Source organism: Tachysurus fulvidraco, chromosome 16 (assembly GCF_022655615.1).
Source record: "Tachysurus fulvidraco isolate hzauxx_2018 chromosome 16, HZAU_PFXX_2.0, whole genome shotgun sequence".
Lineage (NCBI taxonomy): Eukaryota > Metazoa > Chordata > Actinopteri > Siluriformes > Bagridae > Tachysurus > Tachysurus fulvidraco.
Genome location: NC_062533.1, coordinates 12528010 through 12554655, shown reverse-complemented (window position 1 = coordinate 12554655; position 26646 = coordinate 12528010). Strand labels below are relative to the sequence as shown.

At 37.7% G+C, this 26646-nt stretch overlaps 1 protein-coding gene across 10 annotated transcripts in view; it reads left to right on the top strand.

Annotated features, from left to right (window-relative positions):
• The window catches only part of gphnb (gephyrin b), a 107441-nt gene that overhangs the window by 29794 nt on the left and 51001 nt on the right, over window positions 1-26646 (top strand). For all 10 annotated transcript variants that reach the window (XM_027166233.2, XM_047801863.1, XM_027166222.2 and 7 more), the window contains 3 exons: window positions 14342-14420; window positions 24617-24674; window positions 25111-25203. In XM_027166233.2, coding sequence (XP_027022034.1) covers window positions 14342-14420; window positions 24617-24674; window positions 25111-25203 — 230 coding nt within the window. The remainder of the gene's footprint in view (window positions 1-14341; window positions 14421-24616; window positions 24675-25110; window positions 25204-26646) is intronic.

Here is a 26646-nt window from a genome sequence, read left to right as displayed (position 1 = left end):
TTATGTGCAGCTGACATCCACTATCTGGCCAACAGTTAGAAGACACTTGTCCATCACACCCACATGCGATTTTTTTTGAACATCCCATTACAGATTTAGTGCACCTTTGCTTTTATAATAAGCTCCACTCTTCTGGGAAGGTTTTCCACTAGAGTTTGGAGTGTGGCTGTGGGAATTTGTGCTCATTCAGAGTCAGTGCTCCAGTTCATTCCAAAGGTGTTCATTGGGGTTGAGGTCCAGACTTTGTACAGAACATTTGAGTTCTTCAACTCCAACCTTGAATTCATGACATTTTGTGTACATGAGTATTGTAATGCTGGAACATGTTTGGTCTTTGTATATCCATAATTTCCAGAAATTTCCAGAAATTTTCCAAAATTATAATGCTATAGCATACCCAGAAAACAGCAACAGTTGATGCCAGAACAATAGTTAAAACTGTGAAGAAAGAAACAAAACCAGCAGATGTAATCACAAAGTACCATTTGAGGAAGACAGTGAGAGCCGAAATATGGAGCCCATACAACAAGATGTAAACCACACATCAGCAGTAATATCGGAAGGGAATTTGCAAAGAAATAAAGCCACAAAAGGTCTGATGATGATGATGATGATGATGATGATGATGATGATGATGATGATGATGATGATGATGATGATGAACAACAAAAGTTCTGGAACAAATAGTAACCAGTACCAAAGTGATGGAAAGACCAAAGTGTGAAGAAGAAAAGTGTCTATTTCCTAAAAACCTGTTTTTGTCACTTAAAACATTCACAATTGTCTATAAATCACGATGTTATCAGCAGTATGAATTCAGAAAAGGATCGCAAAGAAGAATGAAACAGTTTGGGTTGACAGTTTGATGAACATTGCAAGGAAGAGATATGTAGCCAAATATGAAATGTTATTTACTTTAATGTTTTAATCTGTTCGTGTATTTTGGCCCACATACAAGGTTAGTGGTCTGCCAGTAAAGGTGCCATATTGAATCCAGACGTAAATATCAGGAAATGAAATCTCTGACATCTCATATTCATCGTTCGATCTCAAACCCAAATGTCTTCAGTGTACAGCAAAAAAACAAAAGAACTGGCTGCTCCAGTCCATTCAGATGCTACTGTATCTATGAGATTTCTCTGAGGAAAATGTCATAGCGATGGATGTGTTAAAAAGAAATTAAAACAGACAGTGGTAAAGAAAAGGAGTGGGCTGGAAGGAGAGCTCTTCCTGTCTAATCCTCAGCTCAGGGTGGTGGGTGGAACATAGTTGCAGTGGCTTCATTAGTGTTCCTCCAGTATTCATGGAGGTGTTAATAAAACATCAATACAACAGCAGGCCCTGAGTGGAGCTGCTCAGAACTTCAGCAGACACTAAGGAGGCCAGGTAAATGAGTGGAGTGGAAGAGTACTGTAGAAAAAAAGGCAAAAAGGACAAGACAAGTCTGATCTGATGACCAAACAGGCATTTAATTACATGAAAATATCTGTGAATATTTTACAGCTTTCTGATGTAACTCGTGCTCATGGTCAGGTGTGCTGTGTATGACCTTTAAACTTTTGTTTAATTATTTCCTAGCCAAATTAGCAGACATTCAGAACATCTAGATTATTTTTGATCTCTAGACAAAATGGAGGCATCTTGAAGAGGAGAGAAGGTGGACATATCATAGACACATGCTATGATGTTCTTTCTGATTAGATGAGGAGGAGAAAGCAGAGCTGTGATGACCAGAACAGGGGGTAGACTGAAGTCTGTCATTTGCTCAAAAAATGCACAGAACCACCCATTTCTTTATTCTCTTTATAATATAGAAATTCTATTGATTTGTTCTATAATAAATAAAAAATATTTATTTTCCATTTTATATTTATAAGCCACATCGTCTTGGCCTGGAAATCTGGTGCTGCATTACATGCATGTGATTATAAGAACATGGTATGGCTATTCATGGATGTATGTTTTATATATATTTCCACAGAAATTAAATCCAAAATGTAATTAATATGATATGTTTCCAGCCTGAGAATTGATGCTTGCTCAGTAATAAACTGGATGCTCCTTGCTTCCATTACTTCTTACTTTGAGCATCTAAGAATATTTTCATGGGCATTCATGATTGAGATGTTATTTAGCCCCCTTGTGTCTTGTTAAGCTGATTGTGTAACATTGAATATTATGTACAGTAATATATATATATATATATATATATATATATATATATATATATATATATATATATATATATATATATATATACTAACCCAACTAAATTGTTTTCAAGGATTCTTTTTGTCCTTGGTAGCTGAATTTAGGTCTGTTTGGCATACATTGGTAATTGGGTTGAAAGTTTGAATTTCATTTAGCAGAAAACAAATAGACAAAACAATACATCTTTGCTAATGGCACAAGGAAAATGTGAAAATACATGAAATTACAAATTAGGTGTATAAAAATAAATAAACATGTTTAGGGGTCATTTTAGGTAAAAGTGGCCACACTTGGGCCATTAAATTGTAAGGGCTTCTCCTGTGCACAGCCCAATTCATGGCAATTCTGATTTCAGGTCTGGGCTCTAGCTAACTTAACCAAAAACATTGATCTTCTTTTAGTTAAGTCATTCCTTTTCTGATTTGGAAGTATGCTTTGGGTCAATGTCGTGATAAAAGGTGACATTCCTTTTCATCTTCAGTTTACTAGCAGACACCTGAAGATTTAGTGCTAAAATTCGCTTTACCTTGATAAAAACTCCCGTTCTGCCTAAATAAAAACAGCCATAAAACATGATGCTACACCACTATGCTGCACTGTCGGTATGCTGGGTTGTTTGTTTGATTGTTGGTATTTCTGAAAAAATTTCATCAGACCATAACACATTTTGTCACATGGTTCACAACCAGGAAATTGTAACTTTATAAAACCTTACATTTTAACAAGGGTGTGTAGACATTTCATATCCTTGGACGTTTGTGTGTGTGTGTGTGTGTGTGTGTGTGTGTGTGTGTGTGTGTGTGTGTGTGTGTGTGTGTGTGTGTGTGTGTGTGTGTGTGTGTGTGTTTGAAACCCTATACCACTTTGTATGCCCGTCTTTCTTTCTTTCTTTCTTTCTTTTTTACCTTACAAAGTCATGCATGTATGATTTGCAATTCTAAGCTGTTTTTTTTAATCGTCCTACTTCTTGTCCTTCATGTCTCTGGTGTTCCCTGCTTTCAATCTCAGCCTGTTTGTTGTTGATGTGATTCAGAATTTGTCTGTGATTACTGTGTCTGCCTATAAGATCATGGCACAGATTATTAGAAAATCCTAAATGAAATTGCATTGATGCATCACATCTAGATTAAAGAGGGAATCTATTAGATGCTACCTTGCTCCTACAAATCACTGGATAATTTATTTGAAATGAAACATCTAATATAAGTAAATCTGTCAGTGTACAACAGCTGAATGAATGTTTCTGTATAATTTGTCAGCCCTACTCCACCCTGTCCATCAGTAAAACAGATTCATTCTACAGTACCAAGTCTCCTTACAAAATCTCCCATAGGTGTTCAGTTGGGTTGAGAGGCTTTAGCCTGTGATTTACATTATTTTAATCTTCATCAAAACATCCGGTGAGCTCTTCTTCACTGTAGACATGGGCAGGGTCTTCTGGGAAGAGAATCAATAGAGAAAGTGATGAATTAGAAGAACTTTGGATTGATTTGCAGTGACACTTACTGTACTTCTAAGAGTACAAGACATCCCAAACTATGCAAAATGTCCTCAACAGTATAACAGCTTCCGTGTTTCCCTTTAATGTCCTCTATTGCTTTAATATAATCAACAATAAGATAACCCTAGATGGAATCTGAATAAATAAACACTATATGTATATATTATATAATATATAAAATCACAAGCTATCTATAGCATTTGTTATAGATTTGTTAGGAGCAGTGAAGAAAAGATTTTTTGTTAAGGAAAAAAACCAATCTGTTTTTAAGAAAGTGGCATGACATCTATATTTAGGGTTAAAATAATATTTTATCCAGCATTTTAAATGGATTTGATAACAACGATGCATACTAATCTCCCGTCTGTACTACATTCCCAATGCCTAGCTCATGTGCACTCTGGATTCTGCTCCTCCGCAGTAGAAAGTGAAGTGCAGCCGAACTACCAAACCCCCATTAAGGGCCTTTCTTCTAAGATCTGAGAATCAAATGAGACTAAAATGAAAGATTGATTATTTGAATGTATTATTAACACATTATCTCCATTATAAATCTCACCTGGTTTGTAAAGAGAAAGAGGCTGTAGTTTAGATTTGCACAGAGAGCTCAGTATCTATGGTCTGTGTATATGTGTGTATGATCGAACGTACAGTATTGGAGTCTTTGTGGTCAAGTGTTTGCTGTGCAAGTATCCTGGGTTTTTCCCTGCGAGTGCGTGTGTAATAGAGCTGCTCTATGATGTGTGTGGGGTTGTGTGTGCGAGTGTGTGTTTGCTGATAGATGCTGCATTCCCTCTCCGCTCCGAATTAACAGGGTTGCTAAGAAACGGCGGGTTTATATTAGATCAGCTTATCTGCTTTTATTGCTGTTACTATATTTTCCCTCAGCACTGTGCAGCCTTTATTCATTTGGAAATTTACCCGAGCTTCAGATTAAAGGAAAAGCTTGTGTGTGTTTGTGTGTGTGTGTGTGTGTGTGTGTGTGTGTGTGTGTGTGTGTGTGTGTGTGTGTGTGTGTGTGTGTGTGTGTGTGTGTGTGTGTGTGTGTGTGTGTGTTCACAACATCCTCATCCTCTTTTACCTCTGTCTTACAAAAATAAAAATAAAAAGGGGAAAAAATGAGAAATTGCACACTGGTATGTTGGATAAAACTCAAAGCTCCTTGATATGTTTAATTCCTCAAACACTCAGCGGACAAGAGACCAACACCTCATGATATGTCATATTTAAGACTTTGATACATCTAGTTTTAATATTTTTTAAAATATTTTCTAGCGCCAGCTTTGTGATTTTCTGCACATTTTCTGTTGAAGAAAGTAAATGGTAAATGGTAAATGTTTTGAGATCCATGGTGTTAGATCACTTAATTAGCCTATTTAGTGCTAATTCAACCAAAACCAGCTGATTATATAATTCTGGCAGTCAGATATTTTTGAAAATATCTGAAATCTATCTGAATGTCTGAATCTATATCAAATCTCTGAATGTGAGCAATGCTAAGATGCTCTTCTAAAAGCCACCATAAAGAAGGACAGCATCGGGTGATGAGAAACTCAGAACAGCTACAAATGAAAAACAAATATGTAGAGAGAAAAAAACTAAATATCGTCATTATCTAAAGCTCACGTTGAAAGTTTCTGCGTGACCATATTTTCTACATGAGCCTGGATTACAAAAGCTGGTGATGTAAAATGAATGTAACTTTCTTTAATCACAGGGCTTTCTGTAGGAGACCTTCATCCTGTAATCCAACATTATCACACAAACCGTTATAGAATTGAGCTAAGATTTTATTGCGGTCATCCTGGCTAGTGATAACCTGCTATAATCACAGTCTAATACCGGCTTAATTGCTACACATTAACATTTCACACATTGTTTATTTGTTGTTTGTTTTGTTTTTTTTTAGATGTGAGATTAACACTGAACAAAAATAGTGTGTCGATTTCCGCATGGTGACCAAAACAGTACGACAAGGTTGCTGCAGTGCTGCATGAGTTAATACTTTTTATTCTTTTTTTTTCAGAGACCATTAGAACAAGTTACAAGTTACTACAGTCTTAATATAATATAATATAATATAATATAATATAATATAATATAATGTAAGGGGGGGCACAGTGGCTTAGTTGTTAGCACGTTCACCTCACACCTCCAGGGTTGGGGGTGTGTGTGTGTGTGGAGTTTGCATGTTCTCCCCGTGCCTCGGGGGTTTCCTCCGGGTACTCCGGTTTCCTCCCCCGGCCCAAAGACATGCATGGTAGGTTGATTGGCATCTCAGGAAAATTGTCCGTAGTGTGTGAGTGTGTGAGTGAATGAGAGTGTGTGTGTGTGTGCTGTGATGGGTTGGCACTCCGTCCAGGGTGTATCCTGCCTCGATGCCCGATGACGCCTGAGATAGTCACAGGCTCCCCGTGACCCGAGAAGTTCGGATAAGCGGTAGAAAATGAATGAATGATAATATAATATAATATAATATAATATAATATAATATAATATAATATAATATAATATAATATAATATAATATAATATAATATAATATATAATACAGTGGTGTGATGGTCAGGTGTCTACACACTTTTGCCTGTAAGTTAAAGGGTGTTGGTGGTTCAGGTTAAGACTTTAAGCCGGTAGTTAGAGAATTGTGGGTTGAAATTGCAGCATCACTAAGCTGTCACTCATGGACCCTTGAGCAAGTTCCTTAAATTCCTTCTGCTTATCTGAGGGGGTTTTTTTACACCTGATCACTTCATGCGTTTTCTGTGATCAGATAGCTATCCGATGGTAAAAAGACCAGGTCTAAATGCCCTCCGAAACGGTTTCGAGACGGATATAAATCCGATCGCTCAAACCCCTTCAGGAGGTGGTCTGGGACGCATTTCAGATGAAACTGGACAGGTGTAAATGCATGTGGTTGTTCAAGCCACATACGTCAGCGCTATACTCCTCCCAAACGGAAGTACGTCACTCGCAGGTGACTCACGAGTCGTTCATCGCACCAGAAAGAAATATGTTTTCCCGTCAGCGCTGGCTCCGATCTTTCACCCAGGCGTCTCGTTGGGTCTTAAAATGCACTGCTGCTGCCAGTGAAAATGCAGCAAACAGTAAATGCTGTTTTTTTTGTAGCAACTGCATACACCAAAGCGTGTTCCATTTCAATTACCCCGGAAATGAGGTAAAATATATTTGCATTTTGGGCGGGAGTAGAAAGATGGGATTGATATCAGATTCGCCAAGACACATTTATGTGGTCTAATGTAAATGGAACAGTTTTAACAAATCAGATGGCTATCGGATCAGAGAAAACACATGATGTGACCAGGTGTAAAAAGGCCCCTAGTTGTTGCTTTGGAGCTTTGTTGCATGAAGCAAATCAGTAAAAGTTGTTTAAAAGAAAGAGAGGTTTGTTTAAATTACATAAACAGTTGTATAAACTTTATGCTATGTGAATATGTCCATAAGCTTTGGATTTACATATTCTGGCCATTACATGTCATTATTTAATTATAAAATTATTGACTGTACACCGTTTCTGCTCTGCATAGATCATCAGCCCTCCTCTTCTCTGTGCTATAATGGAAATATAGCATCGTGGACTCACCAGATTTAGTGCTTAATCTTAGAAGGGTTGCAGTGAACATTTACTTGGCACTTTATTAGACACACCTAGCTTGTTTGCTTATCAGTGCTTTTTAACACTAAATGTGAAAACTGCCCTCAGCCCATTAACCATTTAACACAGCAGCTTTGAGATTTTTGGATGCTGAAGTGTAAGCAATTAGCATTTCTACAGATGATACCAGATTCTATAGTTTCATACACACATACACACACACACAAAACTATCTTAGTGGACAGTGTTATAAATAATTTAAATATTAAATATAAAATACACATTTTCTATCAGAATGTCTGGCGCACACACACTATACTATATATACTATATATACTATATATATATATATATATATATATATATATATATATATATATATATATATATATACACACACACACACACACTCCAACTCTACTCTGTTTTTGATATTCTTTAGATGGTGATGGTGGGGATGAAGATGATGCTAGTGTTTCCTGCTCCAACACATCCAATTCAACTCATGTACTCATGTACACACCCTTTATGAGTGTGTTAATGAGTACTGAGTCATGTGTATTAAAGTAGAGCAACACACTCCAGCTGAAGTCTGACACTCATGAGCTTAACTAGTCTGTGTAAGAGGAGGGAAGCTTATTTAAAGCATGCGTGTGCATGTGAGGACGTGTCTGGAGAGTCTGGGTCGTGTCTAAGGTCAGGATCCTCCATCTTGTCCTTGTTACTGTGCAGATGGAGAAGCAGCAGGAAGGCACTTAGCGAAGTGCTCACTCTGAATGCGTCTTGGACGAGACCTGCGTGTCTGTGCTACGCTGCCCAGTGTGAGCTGCAGCAATGCCAACATGCAGCGTTTATTCTCCTCCAGATAAACCCTTCAACTATCTAATTAACACTATTCTCTAAATACTGTTTCAGATCACATTAGGATAAGGATCACATTTGAAATGAGTGATTTAGATTTTTTTAAACAAACACAACATTCATAACTATAACTTAGTTGTGCATTTAGTGTATATTCACACCACTGCTGAATTCTTCTATCTGAGTGGCCAGAAGGTGTTGATTTATTTTCTTTACCATCATGGCTCTAAAGCAGTGTTATCTGCAAGGAAAATCACTTCTAATGTAATTGTATCCATAGAGACTCACAGGAACTTGTCTGGTGGCACTTAACATAAAAATTGTTAAAGTTATTGTCAAGGTGACGTTCGTTTAACATTTATAGAAGGTAAATCAGTTGTGAGTGCTTTGTAACTGTCGGTATGTTTTCCATCATGTTAAAAACTTTAGGACAGAAGATTTTATGCCTTCCCGTGTCTTTGTAACCTGACAGAGCTGATTGATTGTTTATTTTATTTTTATTTATTTATTTTTTTGTCTTAATGTCTTATAAACTTTATGAGCTGTTGTGTCATAAGTAATAATACATATTAACTAGTCTCTTAGGGCCTTTTTACACCTTTCCACTTCGTGTGTTTTCTCTGATCCGATAGCTATCTGATTTGTTAAAACTGTTCCATTTACATTAGACCACATAAATGTGTCTTGGCGAATCGGATATCAATCCGATCTTTCTACTCCCGCCCAAAATGCAAATATATTTTACCTCATTTCAGGGGTAATTGAAATGGAACACACTTTGGTGTATGCGGTTTTCAAAATGCAATCAAAAAGAAGACGAAAAAAATTGTTACGATGGTTATGCTACAGAAAGCAGCATTTACTGTTTGCTGCATTTTCGCTGGCAGTAGCAGTGCATTTTAAGACCCAACGAGATGCCTGGGTGAAAGATCACCTGCGAGTGACGTACTTCCGTTTGGGAGGAGTATAGCGCTGACGTATGTGCCTTGAACAACCACATTCATTTACACCTGTCCAGTTTCATCTGAAATGCGTCCCAGACCACCTCCTGAAGGGGTTTGTATGATCAGATTTATATCCGTCTCGAAAACGTTTCGGTGGGCATTTACACCTGGCCTTTTTACCATCGAATAGCTATCGGATAACAGAAAACGCATGGTGACCAGGTGTAAAAAGCCCCACAGATAATCCACACATTAAACATAGCTATACAAGTTTGACTTGTCATTCATTATAAATGAAAACACCACAAATTCCTGGTGAAAGAGAAATAAAACCTTCCATGTATACTTAGATCGACTAGGTTCTGTTTGCTTTGCAAACGTAGCTTTCCAAATACAAATTGAGCATTAAGAAATAGAAATATATAAAAAGTAATAGCAAATTTGATTTGATTTGAAAGTATAATGGACATTATTTGCATTTACATTATTTGCTGTCCATAATCACCCAAATGAGGTTCCTCTAAAGGTTTCTTCCTCATATCATCTCAGTGAGTTTTTCATCGCTACTGTCACTACAGACCTGCTTATTAGCGATACATGTTACGGATAGATGTTAGAGATACGTAGTAATTTGTGCTTCTGTAAACCTGCTTTGAGACAACTTGGATTGTTAAAAGTGCTACAGTAGTAAATTGAATTCAATTGAGAAATTTCACACTTGCTTTTTTCTGAGCTCCGTCTCGTTTGAGCCTTGAATGAGGTCAAATTAGTAAAATGTGGTGTCAAAGAAAGAGGTGTTATAAAGTTAGTGATATATAAAAACTGCATAGCTTAAATTTTTTGTCTGTGGGAAAAGCTCGTACAGTATAAGAAATAATTCTTATATGATGACAGTGTGTTTAGACATGAGAGACAGTGTTTGGAGATTACACCATGTGTTTAGACATTAGAGACAGTGTTTGGAGATTACACCATGTGTTTAGACATTAGAGACAGTGTTTGGAAATGATACAGTGTGTTTAGACATTAGAGACAGTGTTTGGAGATTAGACAGTGTGTTTAGACATTAGAGACAGCGTTTGGAGATTAGACAGTGTGTTTAGACATTAGAGACAGTGTTTGGAGATTAGACAGTGTGTTTAGACATTAGAGACAGTGTTTGGAGATTACACCATGTGTTTAGACATTAGAGACAGTGTTTGGAGATGATACAGTGTATTTAGATATTAAAGACAGTGTTTGGAGATGATACAATGTGTTTAGATATTAGAGACAGTGTTTGGAGATGATACAGTGTGTTTAGACTTTAGAGACTGTGTTTGGAGATTAGACAGTGTGTTTAGATATTAGAGACAGTGTTTGGAGATTAGACAGTGTATTTAGATATTAGAGACAGTGTTTGGAGATGATACAATGTGTTTAGACATTGGAGATTAGACAGTGTATTTAGATATTAGAGACAGTGTTTGGAGATTAGACAGTGTGTTTAGATATTAGAGACAGTGTTTGGAGATTAGACAGTGTGTTTAGATATTAGAGACAGTGTTTGGAGATTAGACAGTGTGTTTAGACTTTAGAGACTGTGTTTGGAGATTAGACAGTGTGTTTAGATATTAGAGACAGTGTTTGGAGATTAGACAGTGTATTTAGATATTAGAGACAGTGTTTGGAGATGATACAGTGTGTTTAGACATTAGAGACAGTGTTTGGAGATTAGACAGTGTGTTTAGACATTAGAGACACTGTTTGGAGATGATACAGTGTGTTTAGACATTAGAGACAGTGTTTGGAGATTACACCATGTGTTTAGATATTAGAGACAGTGTTTGGAGATGATACAGTGTGTTTAGACATTAGAGACAGTGTTTGGAGATGATACAGTGTGTTTAGACATTAGAGACAGTGTTTGGAGATGATACAGTGTGTTTAGACATTAGAGACAGTGTTTGGAGATGATACAGTGTGTTTAGACATTAGAGACAGCGTTTGGAGATGATACAGTGTGTTTAGACATTAGAGACAGTGTTTGGAGATGATACAGTGCGTTTAGACATTGGAGATTAGACAGTGTGTTTAGACATTAGAGACAGTGTTTGGAGATGATACAGTGTGTTTAGACATTAGAGACAGTGTTTGGAGATTAGACAGTGTATTTAGATATTAGAGACAGTGTTTGGAGATGATACAATGTGTTTAGATATTAGAGACAGTGTTTGGAGATGATACAGTGTGTTTAGACATTAGAGACAGTGTTTGGAGATGATACAGTGTGTTTAGACATTAGAGACAGTGTTTGGAGATGATACAGTGTGTTTAGACATTAGAGACAGTGTTTGGAGATGATACAGTGTGTTTAGACATTAGAGACAGTGTTTGGAGATGATACAGTGTGTTTAGACATTAGAGACAGTGTTTGGAGATGATACAGTGTGTTTAGACATTAGAGACAGTGTTTGGAGATGATACAGTGTGTTTAGACATTAGAGACAGTGTTTGGAGATTACAAAGAGGGTTTTTTATATTAAATACAGTGTTTGGAGATTGTTTGGATATTATAATGCTAGGTGATTAAAGAAAGTGTTTGATGATTATAGGGCTGATGATGATTATATGTTTGTTCAGTTGATGTTCTCTTTTTTCTTTCTCTCTTGTTCACCATTTTGTGTTGTGTGCAGTGCTTCTGCACAGGACGACATTAATATTCCTTTGAAGAATGTTTCTGCCGCGCTCTCTCTCTCTCTCTCTCTCTCTCTCTCTCTCTCTCTCTCTCTCTCTCTCTCTCTCTCTCTCTCTCTCTCTCTCTCTTCTTTCTCTCTCTCTCTACTGCAGCACTCCCAAGCTCTCAACAATTACTACTGCTGTTGAGAGGGGCATTGTTAGGAATTCCCCTCGCATATATGCGCACACATGCACACACAGTACTGCAAGGTGCCTGGTGATTGGGTTAATGGCGGTTCCTGCCTTCTTTAAAGAGGAGTGTGTGGGTTATTTTTAGTTGAGGGAGTTAACAGAGAGAGGAAGCGAGTGGTACTGCAGTTCCTTTAATGCAGCATGCAGTTTTTCGGCGCTAGGGCAGCTCTGTACTTCAGTCATCTTATAACGCAAACTTTAACCCAGAAATATATTCATATCTTCTCACTTGTATATGCACATATTCATCCAAGGCTTAGAGGAGTGTATTTTTAAAGACCATATATTATTCATCTCAGCAGTATAATGAATGAAAATGACTGCGTTTGATGTAGTAATCAGTTGTTTGAAGCCTTTTAAAATGGGTGAGTTTAAGGAATAAGAGGCCACACCTTTGTATTATGACTAACAGGCACAATAACCCAAGGCTGTGCAGAAGAGTGAAAGCTCTTTTAAAAAGTGCCCACGAATCAAGATGTTAGCACACCAACTACAGTATAACCTGTTGAGCTATTTATAGCAAACAATGAAAAGAATATCAAACACATTCTTCTAATAAACCATCGTACTTATTGAATACAGCTTTAAAGAACTTGCAGATTATTTATTTATTATTGGAGATTATTCAGGTGTGAATTTCTCTCGTTAGATGATATGGTCAGCTGTATTTTCACTGTTTCTTGTCACTTTCTGCTTGGTCTGGAAGCAGACAAGAATATATACCAGAAAGCATTTTTAATAACTAAGCTCTGTCCAAACTAGTTAATAAAACGATCAGAAAACTAGCCTAAAATACATGAACTTCTGATGCTAAGAAGCCTCACTGTAATGTGACAACGAGCATACAAGTGAACGATGACCCGACCTGACTGCTTTGAAATAAATAACTCTTACCATCTCTTAAAGTTATTCAGTAGACTTTTCTGTATGAAATGCACAAATGGCTCGCTTCTTGGTGTCACATCAGATATTACGACTGTTCAGATTGTAAACTTTCCGTTAGCCAGTGTCACTCACCGCTGCTTCTCCAGACTACAGTATGTGCCAGCTGGTGGTTATGTGCTTAATGTCTGTTTGTTAATGGGTCCTTTTGTTAATGGGTCCTTCTTTTGGCGAAATAACAAACTCCTTGTTCGGAGAACCAACAAAGCCATACTGTTCAAGTTGTCATCAAGTTCAGACTTTTGCTTATAGACCTTTACTAGAAAAAAAGGAACAAAATATGGCAACATGGCCAGTAAGGAGAAAAAGTCCACTCATACAAAGGGATGCTTCATTCAATACTACTGCTATTTGGTTCTATTTGGTATTTTGAGTGTTTTGGTCTTCCAGCAGAGCTTTGTTATAGAGTGAGAAAAACAGTATGATGCTTGCAAATTCTTTACCATTCACACAACCTCAATTTTTATTTTTATTTTTTTTTGCATAGTAAATTCAAGGATGAGGTTTTTGAATGCACCATTTCTTATGACTTTATCTGTATAAGATTGGGAAAAAGTCTGCTTTTTTCCTTAAAAAAATAAAAATAAAAAAACACCCTGGTGTGATATTTCATAAAAGTATTCCTTCTTTTCTTTAAGCTGTTTCATTCTACCTGCTCAGCATGTAATACAATCTCTCTCTCTCTCTCTCTCTCTCTCTCTCTCTCTCTCTCTCTCTCTCTCTCTCTCTCTCTCTCTCTCTCTCTCTCTCTCTCTTCTCTCTCTCACACTCCCTCTAACAGTTTTGTACCCTGTGTCTCTCAGTCTCTTTCTTTAGCTTCCTCTACTTTGACAGTGTGCGTAAGTGTGACTCATGTGGTCGACACCTGCTCAGCTGTCATTAGTTGTGAGTTAGGAGTGTGTGTGTGTGTGTGTGTGTGTGTGTGTGTGTGTGTGTGTGTGTGTGTGTGTGTGTGTGTGTGTGTGTGTGTGTGTGTGTGTGTGTGTGTGTGTGAAGTGTGAGGTGTGAGACTATGTGGACTGTAAATTAAGCCATTTGTGAAAAATGGATGACAATGTCATCCAGAAACAACAGTTAAATATTTATTTGTTTGTTTGTTTGTTTCTAAGCAAGGGGTTGGTATCTAGACCCCGTACTGCATTTCTTTCAGGCCATACAACATTTTACTTGTTAAAAAGAAAGAAAATACTACAACCGTTCCTACACAGGAAAGAAAAACTACAGAGAAAACTACTGACAGTCGTATGTCATATAATTTTACACAGAACAGCACACTGTAATAAAAATCTCATCCCTGTCTGCTTTTGTGTCTCTGTAACACAATATTTCAACACACTGTGTCTCTTTTGTCTTATAGTGAGCGACAGCTGTTTTCGTAACCTTGCCGAGGATCGCAGTGGCATCAACCTCAAAGACCTTGTGCATGACCCCTCCCTGTGAGTGAACACACACACACACACACACACACACACACAGGAGAGACAGTCGGGTTCATATGCTACATACACACGAAATCCAACAAAACAAATTTCACTGTTTAATCAAATCTAATAAAGATATTCATATATTCAAAGCAAAAAAAAACACACTCACAGATTTTTGATAGCATGTTTTACTTTTCAGCTGCTTTCACACTTGATTTTTTTGTAACTTTATGTTTGTCATTTGATTCGGGCTACTGCACCGGACTGTTTATATGCGCTAGTGGGTTTTGATAGGCCATGAATTTTGCATGGTGGACCTTTATACACACTTCTTATAGGTCTCATTAAGAATTATTTTGTGGTTTCTAATGTTTACCTTTGTCATTTCTGCAGGTCAAGCAAGTGTGTTTCATATTAATGAAAAGAGAATAAGATAAATATGTTAATTAACATTTACTAATGTACTAATAACTTACGGTAGTTTCTACATGCTCTTATAGACCTATTTTTAGACCCACAATTCCTCAGACCTCCATTCTTGATTGAGATAACCAAAACGATTAAAATCCTGTTTTAGCCATTTAAGAAAAAACCAGGTTGTGCATTGATCTGTACATGCTTTAGACATAAATATCTTGTGTTTAGTGGCGAGAGGTGGACATAGATTCATATGCTGAATAGAACAGCTGCTGTGCAGCATTCACTCTGTTCTGAATGCACAGTGGAAGCTACCTGATCCATGTCCTTGCCCCATTCGCACCTTCTGCAACAGCATGATCAAACATGAAAGTCTTAAATAAACAGTACATGCACAGTGTAGCATTTTGTATAACATTTATTCATGCTACAACCAAAACAATGCCCAGCTTCCAACCAATCAGATTCAAGCATTCAGCCACACTGTGGTATAATATGAAATGCTGTATTGTGAACCATCGTAAAATTGCGTTCTCACTAAAAACTAACTGACCCACGGTTCACTTAGATGTCCAAGACCCCTGGATCAGTTGCTTGGTGTGCGTCTGAGTTTGGGTTGAGTGTTCACGGATATCAAAACAGACCAAACTAAAGATTTTTCAACCTTAACAGCCAAAAAAATGTTTTGCTTCTTTTAGTTTCAAATCACCTTTTTGATGAAATAAGCTGATTAAAATGCATTCAGTTTTTTTTTCCCCTACTATGATGTTTTTCCTTGCAGCCGCTCCCTCTTTTATCTTACCATGACAAAGTGTTAAATAAGGACAGTATAAGAGATTTTAAACCTGTACACCAGGAAGTGGTGATTAATGTGATTATTACTGGAGAAGCTGAGAGATTTTAGTTCAGTCCAAATAAGTCATGGCAATAATATTTCACATACTGTATGTTTCAAAAGACTAAACCATATTTATCCTTCTATAAAATGACCAGTTTTATATCCCCAAGCTCAGAGAATATATCCCATCCAAACTGACATGATGATAAAGATCCAGTATATCCTGTGGGGAAAAGAAGGCACTTTCTGTTTTCTTCTACCAAAACTGTGTTCTGTCTGAGAACTTAACTGAAATGCAGAACAATAACATAAGTACTGAGGTTAAATGGTTTTGTCAGGACAGCAACGCTTCCAGGTTTTTAAGATACGCTCCAATACACGTACAGTGTACGTTGATGTTATGGTCTTATATTATAAACAATTTGTACAACAAAGTATACATACACAAGTGCTTATAATGACAGTCAAATACAGTAATAAAATGAAGTGTATGTAGTACTTTATAAATTGTGATTTATATAGCAATCGCTTATCCCAACTGAAATATTCATAAATAACACAGATCTTCCCCAACAGCATCAGTTAAAAGCTATACAGTTTCTCCAGAATTGACTTTGTATGAAACTTTTTCTGTAATTTTCTCTACTGGATTATGTGTTTTTAAATAGTCAATTAATACCAATACACTGATATATTTTCACTAGGTTATCTTACCTGTCAAAAGTATACACACACACTCACACACACACACACACACACACACACACACACACACACACACACACACACACACACACATTCAAACTGAACCATGCATAAGCATCCAAGAAGTAAGGAAAGTGACATAAAGTGACGTGACTTACGGCTAAGTATGGTGGCCCATACTCAAAATTCGTTCTCTGCATTTAACCCATACAAAGTGCACACACACCAGTGAACACACACACAGTGAACACACACCCAGAGCAGTGGGCAGCCATTTATTCTGCGGTGCCCGGGGAGCAGTTGGGGGGGTTCGGTGCCTTACTCAAGGGCACCTCAGTCGTGGTATTGCTGGCCCGAGACTCGAACCTACAACCTTAGGGTTAGGAGTCAAACCATTAGGCCACAACTACCCACACACACACTCCAGTCATAGAACAGCATGGTCTGGTGTGCACTCTTCTGCTTATAACAAACCCATTTGCTAACAATTCCCATGTTTATTACTGCGTGAAAAGGTTTCCGCTCAGAGAAACAGTTTAGCTCAGTTTAGCACTCTGACTGTTGCAAAGCACGTACAACCAAAACTTTTCTATACATGTTAAATTACATGTTAAATAGCATTCTCCAGTCTTTATAATCACAGCCTCCAGTGTCACCCAAATGAGGTTCCCTTTTGAGTCTGGTTCCTCTCAAGGTTTCTTCATCTTCCATCTTAGGGTGTTTTCTTCGCCACAGTCGCCTCAGGCTTGCTCATTATGGATAAATACAAACAAATTTAAATACTATATTAAATACTATTTTTATATATTTAAATACTATGCTCTGTACAGTTGCTTTAATGTAATGTCTATTGTTAAAAATTCTATACAAATAAAACTGAATTGAATTGAATTGAAATTAATGCCTTCTAACAAAAATGTCACCACACCAACAATTAGAGATGTTACTTTGTGTAAATGCTTGCACCTTTTTTTAAATCTCTTTATTTGTAGTCTTAGATTTTGTGGAGTGTATACCATACAAGTCACTGTGTATGAGCTGTTACTATAGAAACACTAATATATTAGCGTTGAGCACATTAATAGAATCCTACCTACCTGTGCTGTTATACGAGTATAATACACACCTTCTGACCAATCAGATTTGATTCTTCACCAAGACAGAGGTATAAAATGAAATAGCATTCCCCAAGGCCTTGGTGCAATATGTTGCAGAAAGTGATGACATTGCAGTACATGATAATCACTGGAAAGTAACACAGCAAATGGACAACAAAATATAAGACAATACATAAATGCTGTGCAGGTAGACTCAACGAAACAGTAAGTACACAATATATACACAAACTTTGTAACAGAGTGAAACATACAGTAGAATAGACAGCAACATAGTGACTGGTTTTATCAGTTAGCAGCATATGTGGTAGCCTAGTGGTCAAGGTGTTGGTCTACCAATTGGAAGGATGTGAGGTTGAATCCCAAGTACACTAAACTACAGTAAGTAAACTAAGCTACCACTGCTGGGCCCCTGAGCAAGGCCCCCAATTACTCAGGAGGTCGCTCTGGATAAAGGTGTCTGATAAATATTGTAATTAATTGCAGAAATTTTACACTCCCTTCTAGACATAAACCTATACTGTAAGTAAAGTGCTGTTCCTGTATTATAGTTTAATAATGAATATAAGATGTGTTGATTATAATATGATGTGTTAATTGTTCATCAGACATGATGGCTACTTATTAAAGTGACTACTGCTTGGTAACTGTTTGTGCCCTGTGGATTCTGAGGGAATTCATTTTAATGCATTTGGCAGATGCCCTTATCCAGAGATTAGAGAAGTGCTTTGTAGTCACCAACAAAAAGCATGCTATCATGCTAGTACAGTAGATCCGGGGCTAAGGGTACCATCAGTCTGAGATGCTGTTGAGTATGGAAAAACAAGACAAGGATTTTTTTTTTAAGATAAAAAAATCAACATGCTAATTAAGTGCTTGGTAAAGACACAGGTCTTTAGTATTTGGTAGGAAGAGAGCCTGTGACTCAGCTTTTCAGGCAGATAGTAGAAGTTCATTCCACCCCCTGGGTGACAGAACAGGGAAGAGCCTTGTTACATGCCTTTCTTGTGCCCTGAGAGATGGTGGGTCCAGAGCAGATGGTGCAAAGCAGGATGTGATACTGTAAGTGCTATAAGGTAGGTGGGATGTGGTACATTTTTTGACATTAAAGGCAGTTATCAGTTTTAAAAATAATTCAAGAAGCTACAGATATACAGCGGAGGAAGCATCGCAATGGGGTGGGGTGAAAGAACTTGGCAATTTTTGGGGGGAAAAAAGGCATTTGACTGCAATCTGGATTAGTTGCCGAGGTCAGATGGTGCACTAACGCAGTCCTGCCAGGAATGAGCTGCAGTAGTCCAGTCTCAAAATGGCAAAGGACTGAACAATCACCTGCGAGGCCTCTGTGGATAGAAATGGCCAGATGGTGAGACATTGTTTGTTATTAAAGCTCCTGGCAGCTGTTCTTGAATCTGATTGGCCTGATCTAGATATTTTGGTATCTTTTGCAGGATTGCAGATGGACAAGGAGTTTTGGGTTGGGTGGGAGGTGTCAGCCACTATTCATGATGGCTTTACTAAGGCAGCACTTGCGGTACGTGTAACGTATTGGAGTTAGAGTCTCCCCTATGACGATGTCTGTTTAGTTCGCTATGAGCTGCAATGGCTTGCAGTCTGATACTCTACACTTCCCAGACAGTGATGCAGCTAGTCAGGCTAGTCTCAGTGACACCTCTGTAGAATGTGGCAAGGATGGGGAGGGGGAGTCTAGCTCTCCTCAGACAGTAGAGAAAGTGGGACATGGGGTTGTGAGAGCAGACAGAGTCATCAGACATTTGCAGTCCTAGAAACTTGCAGTTTGTTACTGTCTCCACATGAGAGCCAAAGGATAAGCAGTGGGGATTAATTCACCTCCCTTGATTTTGTCAACATTAAGAGAAAGACTGTTGAGCTGAAACCAGTCCACTAGCAGCCCCACCTCTGCTTTGTCTGCTGTCTTATTTTTGTTGCTGGTGAATCCTGTGACTGTGATATTGGTGATGAAACTGAAGCTGTCATGTATCTTCAGTGTGAACAGTAATGGGCTTGAGCACCAAGCAGTGAGGGTTAATGGTGCTGGAGGTGTTGTGTCTTATTCAGGACATGTAGTGTAGTACAAAGCAACATCACTTTTTCATCAACAGTGAACTGCAATAAAGATAAGTTGTCAAATTAAACTGAAATATTATCAACATAAATTTTCATTTTATAATGCAGCTAGTTTGCAGAAAACGAAAATGTACATGATCTGTCAATGGAACAGCGCATTGATTTTGTTGTCCTTGTTAACCGGCAAGAATCAGCTTGATTAACTGTATAACAAAAAAGCAACAGGTACAGAGATGTCACGTTTAACTATTCTGTGTTTAATAGCAAATAACATTCCATATAGCACTAAATATAATGCTACAGTATTATAGTATCAGTTATTGTCTATTGTTAGCTATTTTAATTTACTGCTTCATTCATTAGATTCATTCAACAGAAAATACTTAATACTTAATCCTCATCACTTGTGTAATTTAACCAGCTCAGTAATTAACACCAATAATATGTATATGCATCCTTATAACTTATTGCATGTCAACACTATTTTTTTTCCAGTTTGAATAGATTACAGACAAATGTATATCCATTGCCATGCAAATCCTAAACCTTGATAAATACAGCCACATCTTGTTTTCATTACAAGGAGAATGCATCCTCTTTAGCTGTAGCATAATCCTGTTATTCTCCAGACACCTGAGGCGCACACAAGTGTGCATTGTACACTAATTAGAAATATGGTATTCAGTTGCTGACGGATGCAGCAGTTTGCGCATCGCAGTTTGTTTGATTCAAAAATAACAGTGAACTGATTATGTGAAAAGAGAGAAAGGAACTTGGTGAAAGAAGTAGCTTTGTAACTAAAAAGCTGCATTATTTTGAATATAGGTTAAGTGCTTATTTGCTGCTAAAATGTATTCAAGCTAGTAGGAGCACTATTTGTAGCTAGCCAACGTTCAACACTTGCTACCACCTTGTTGTTGCAAACATAGTAATTGATTAGTGCTACTCATTCCGACGGGTTTAATCATCAATACTGGCCAGTTGCTGCCAAAGGTGGGTGGTGCATTCAGATGATTCAGTTGCATAGAGTGACTTGCTATGCCACCCCCGTTTTCTGACCTACCAGAGACTTCAGAAGGTTGTTAGGAAGAACACATTAATCAGGCTTAAGCATTAATTCAGACTGTTCCACTGTTGGGGGGGCACCTGTAGTAAACAATGATTGTGGAGGTGTGAGGGTGATGGGGGAATTGGATAAGGTGGGTGCGGCAGGGTCAAAATTTCCCTCGTACCGACAAGTGAATTTGGTTAAAGCATCTTTTGTCAAATTCACGAAGTAAGAAAAAATATATAAAACATAAAATATGTGAGTGCAAATCAGGTGACAGAAGATGGAGTGAGAGAGAGAGAGAGAGAGAGAGAGAGAGAGAGAGAGAGAGAGAGCATGATGGTGGAAAGAAGTATTGAGTCGTAGAATAAGAGGGTGAAGAATAGAAAAATGGAGAAAGAGGTAGTGCAATATTTATGAAGAGAGTAAAGATGATAGAGATGTAAGAAAGAATGATTGTTAGAGTTAAAAAGAAAGAAAAGCTGAGATCAATAAAAAAAAGAATAGGGAAGTGAGAATAGGCCAAGAAAAAGATTAAAAACGAGAGGAAAATGACGAGGAAAAAAATGGACTGAGAGATGGGCAAGAGATAAAAGGCAAGGCAGAAAGAAGGACAGAAGACAAGGTTGGAGAGAGAGAGAATGTGATACAGAAAAAGGGAGGGAGACAGAGCAAGAGGAAAAGAGGAAGGGCAGAAGGAGGTGTGGCCGTGTCCCCCTATGTGTGTGAGTCGTGCTGAGTCCTCTGGTACACACACACTCTGCATTATTTATAAGCGTTAAAGCAGATGGGCTGTTATAGAGCCGAGGCAGGAGGACTCCACATCTGCACCACAGCTGTGTACATGACTGAGAGAGGAAGGGAAATCAAGAGAGGGCGCTCAATCTCTCCCTTTCTTTCACACCTCTCTCCCTATCTGTCCTCATCTTCTCACCTCTCTGTCTTTCTAGCTTTCACCATATCGGGCCTTCTCCCTCTTCCCCTCTCTGTCATGCTCTCTCATCTCCTCCCTCCTTCTCTCCCTCCCTCTCTCTCTCCCCTTCTCACTCTTTATCTCCTCTCTTTTCTTTATGGGCAACAGCCAGGGCTTCTAGGCCACATCTGGTGTATGTGAAGGACAAACAGAACTGGGACAAAACAAAAAAAGGAAAGAGAGAAGAACGTAAGAGACAATGTCCTTTCGAAACATTTAGGAGTAAATGGCATGTGAAATGCAGAGGTGTGAAGAATGGGTGTCGGTCTGATTCTACACACCTGTCAGAGGAAAAGTACCACAAGGACCTGGACCTGATATAATTGTGGATACTTGTGGATCATTCCTGTCCCAGCCGTGGTGACCTGTGTACATCTTGCTTACTCCTGAGCAATCTTCTGCACTTATACCTTATTTACTTTAGTACATTTCTAATATTGCTATTCAAATTCCTTAATCTATCATCTTAGGGATGATCGATATAAACAATCCTGCCACTTCTCATGTTCAAGGATGCTCCTGATAACAGGTTGGAATGAGACATGAAGGAAATGAAATGGTATTAGAGCATTATATGTATGCTTAAAAAACACTTCTGACCTTGTTACTCCAACGAATTAATCATCATCTTTATAAAATAAATGTGGCCCAGTGTTGTTGTTTTTTTTTTTCAGCTAATTGGACTGTAGATGTAGAGGGAAGATGCTGCTGCTAGGTAGACAAATATTTTCCTGCAGTTGTATATCTTTGCTAAATAAGGAATAAAAAACTACAAGGAGGGCGGTTCTACAGTAGAAGATAATAAACGACAGGCTGGTCTGGTGCGGCGCAATGCATAGCACATTCACTGTTCCTGCACAAATATTGATAGTTTTTCCCAAAGTTGATTAATTGACTGTTCAACAATTCAAATTTATTTCAGAAATTGAAAGTTATTTAAAGAACACATCATCAGTTTATGTTTACATTTGTTTATCCTATAAAATGTGTAGGATAAAAATTTTATTGGCTTTAATTTCTATACTTTTAGTTCAATTTGTTTACTTTTTCAGACGTCCAGAATAGCTTTCGGTTTGCTTTATATGCTCACCAGTGTATACAGGTTATAAAAAAATGGGTATAACAAAATATAACTAGATTAGGATTTGCTTCAGCAAATACAGAGTATGATGATCACAATGAGATGAACATAAAAAATTAAATAAGGCATGGTGGAATGGAAGGGAATAGTAAGGAAGAAGGGTGTTAGGGTAAAAGGGTGTATAAAAAGACTAAAAAAAGTAAAGAGTACAGAAATAAGAGCTTCCGAATCCGACAAGATCAAAATGCAAAATAATGATGCAAAGCAATACAATACATGAGGGCACACGATGCAGCCGTGTCTTAAAATAGTGCACACTAGAGAAAAAAGAGCCCTTATATAAGACCTGTCTACACCTGAAGCCCTGGAGGTCTTCATCAGTTTAACACACTCTGTGATCAGGCCACTGGAGACCTTGACATGCAATAGACACGTGTGTCTACATACACACACACAAACACACACACACACACACACACACACACACACACACACACACACTCAAATCAAAGATTGGTTGGTGTTTTGGTGATGATGGTATTGGAGTTAGCTAATAAATAATAATATAATTTCACATGTGTTTAATTTGCTTGTCATCTAGTGATTAGAAAATGACATTTTCTTCATTTTCATCTGTATCAAACTTTTCAGTGAGACCTCATTTCCTGTGCATGTGGACAGGGTCATCCTGAACGATACCATTACTATCAGGAGAACAATGGGTCATTATAGGAAAACGCTGATCAGTCAGAATAACCTGGAATTGATTTTTAGTGATTCTTACTTCTAAGGAGACCCAAACCAAGCCAGTGAATAAATAAATGCCCCCACAGCAGAGCTGAGCCAATGGTTTTACTTTTTTCCTTTAGGGAAGTAGTAGCTCAGTGTTAAAGACGTTGCACTACTGTAAGAGCAAGGCCCTGAACCCTCGACAGCTCAGTTGTATAAATTAGATAAGTCACTCTGTTTAAGAGGATCTGCCAAATGCCCTAAATCTGTATGTTTACACTCGTTGTATTCAGATACACACGACTCGGTATTAACATCATTCCTCTTCAATCCAATGCTATATTTATTCCGGATTTTGTAGAGTGTATCATAAAAACAAATAGGGATGAATCGATACTAGCACTGTAGCTGTGATCAGACAAAAGCAGGCTCATTTACACACACTTGAAAAATCTGTAACACAAATGAACAGAAGAAATGAAACGACAGTGATCTGTACATATTTCACGATTAACGATGACACAGTAGACTGCAAACCTTTCTCAGTGAATAAAATATCTTTCTACAGTTTAACTCAATCAGCGTTCTGATAAGGGAGCAACGATAGATGTGAAAATAACAATATGTTGTTCTTGACAATTAGCCCATACCACTGACTGAAAGTTAATCCCAATTTGTGTAACTTTGTGAGCTATAAAATACGGAGTGCACAAGTACAAGTTAATTTCATAAACATAAAAGTGGACAGTAATATTTTGTCTATTATTTGTAGCCATAGAGCTTTCTATACCTGACTTTCTGTTAGCGTTTTCTTGTTTTTGAGGTTTTGATTACATCTGTTCTGTAGATTAATTCAGGATATTCTTTATGAGATCTCAGGAACAATTGTAAGAATTCTGATAATGGTATAAAACACAGACCCCTTTGACTGTGCCACTAATTTGAGTCTGAGTATCGGTACAATTTGAAGTACCAACAACATTCACTTGTATTTGTAATCTGAAAAAAAAGCATTCATGCATTCATGTTCGCAAGTTTTAGGTCGTATTTTGCAATTTAGTATACAGCTTCAATCCTGCTCAATGGTTTGTAAACAATGCTGCAACTATGATTTGATTTTTTTGTGTTAAAATAGCTATTAGTGCCTGTGTTGTTGTTCCTGACCTTAATTACACTTGGATGTAATTTTTATTTATTTTTATATTCTTTGGCAGGCTGGGAGGAACTATTTCAGCCTATAAAATAGTCCCGGATGAAATCGATGAGATCAAGGTGAGTGTGTGTGTGTGCGTGTGTGTGTGTGTGTGTGTGTGTGTGTGTGTGTGTGTGTGAGAGAGAGAGAGAGAGAGAGAGAGAGAGAGAGAGAGAGAGAGAGAGAGAGAGAGAGAGAGAGAGAGATGTTCTTTTTAAGAAACTGTGCTTATTTATAAATGATTACAGAGGTTTGCCAAGCTAGTAAAGTATTTGGAATATTAATAGCTAGGGGATATACACAGTTTTGTACCTAATGTTTGTCTCATTATATAGCTAGCTGTTACAACGTGTCTTTTCCAAAACTTTTTTTTTTAATACATATACCCTTACTTTGCATATGTGGTTTGTATTCCAGAAAGAAAAAAAAACAATTCCTGTACTAAGAACACAAAATCACTATTATGTGTAGTGTAGTGATTTTTGGGTGGTTGATAGGATTTTTATTCTTTCGCAGGAGACACTTGTGGATTGGTGTGATGAGAAAGAGCTCAACCTCATCCTGACCACTGGGGGCACTGGCTTTGCCCCTCGCGATGTCACACCAGAGGTAAGAGAACACCAGTGAGGAAATGATTTCACCAATTATCATAAAATGTATTGACCTTTTTTTTTTAATCAAAATTCTGTTCCTTATTAATATAATACCAGCAGAGTATGTTTATATTGATTGACAGTAGTAGCTGTTGAGTGCAGTGGTTTATGATTGGTGCATTAGTGGAGGTTAAATAATGATATTATTTTAAACAATAATAATGGAGTATTATTGATATTTGGCAGAATTCAAATTTTTTTCAGCCTAAGGTTTATGACATTCTATCGAACCACATTAGCATGTGGCAAATGTTAAAGGTATTTCTCTACTTTATCACAGCTGAGTGGATGATAACAGAAATTAGAGTCTTAAACAATGCACAGATGGCATGACCGTGTTGAAAGCCACACTACATGCTATATTTGTGTGTTTAGTCAACCAATGCTGACAAATTTAAGTTAAAGAGATCTGACAGACAGCAGAAGCCAGATTTGATCTACATTCTGTCCACATGGGTTTCCTACATGTTCCCCAGTTTCCTCTTATCTTCCAAAAATCATGCTGGTAGAAGGATTTGGTAATAAAGTTCCCCTATAAATTAAGAGTGTTTGTGTTTTTGGTGCACTGCGATGGACTGCCATATTAATTATGAGTGTATGCTATTTTCTTACCTTCTACCATCTTTAATCCATTTCTCTCTTTTGCTTTCCTTCCTGTGCTCACTGCCTCCCTCATTAATTCTTCTTTGATTTGTTCCCCAATGCTTTTTATGTTTGAAGTGTCATTCAACTCATGGACAATGAAATACTCTACAGAGTGAAAACTTTCTACTGATACACGAACATGTATCTTATACGCTGCACTTCAGATCAGCTCATCAACTCACTACAACAATCTTCAGGAGGTCTGTTAAAGCAGGAAAAAATGCACAAGGAATGCAGATGATAAGGATTCACGCCTAGAGCAAGCTGTGTTTGAGTGTTACAAGCAGCTTTGGGTTTTATGTTGTTATGACCTCACAAAGTCTTGGGGGGCAAAGCATTAAAAAAAACTCCTGCCAGGAAGTTGACTGGATCAAATGTTAATATGGGATAAGGTGAATCTAGCAGAGGTGACAGAAAAGCACTTAGGGCAGCAATGACCAATCTAACCAACAGCATCATGAGAGCCAAGGCCTCCTACGCAGAGCATACAACATCATTTCACCAACAATGAATCACAATACTTGTATCAGGAAATTCAAACCATCACTGATTATAGCAGGAAGAATCACCCCGTGTGCACCAATTACACCTCCCTCTGAGACACATTAAATGAATTCTACGCCTCCAACATAGAGGCAGCAGTAAAGATCACAACTCCCCTCAGTGACCAGATGCTGACTGTGACAACAGCAGACTTAAAGTAAACCCTTGCAATATCCACATTTAGAGCATTTGGCAGACACCCTTGTCCAGA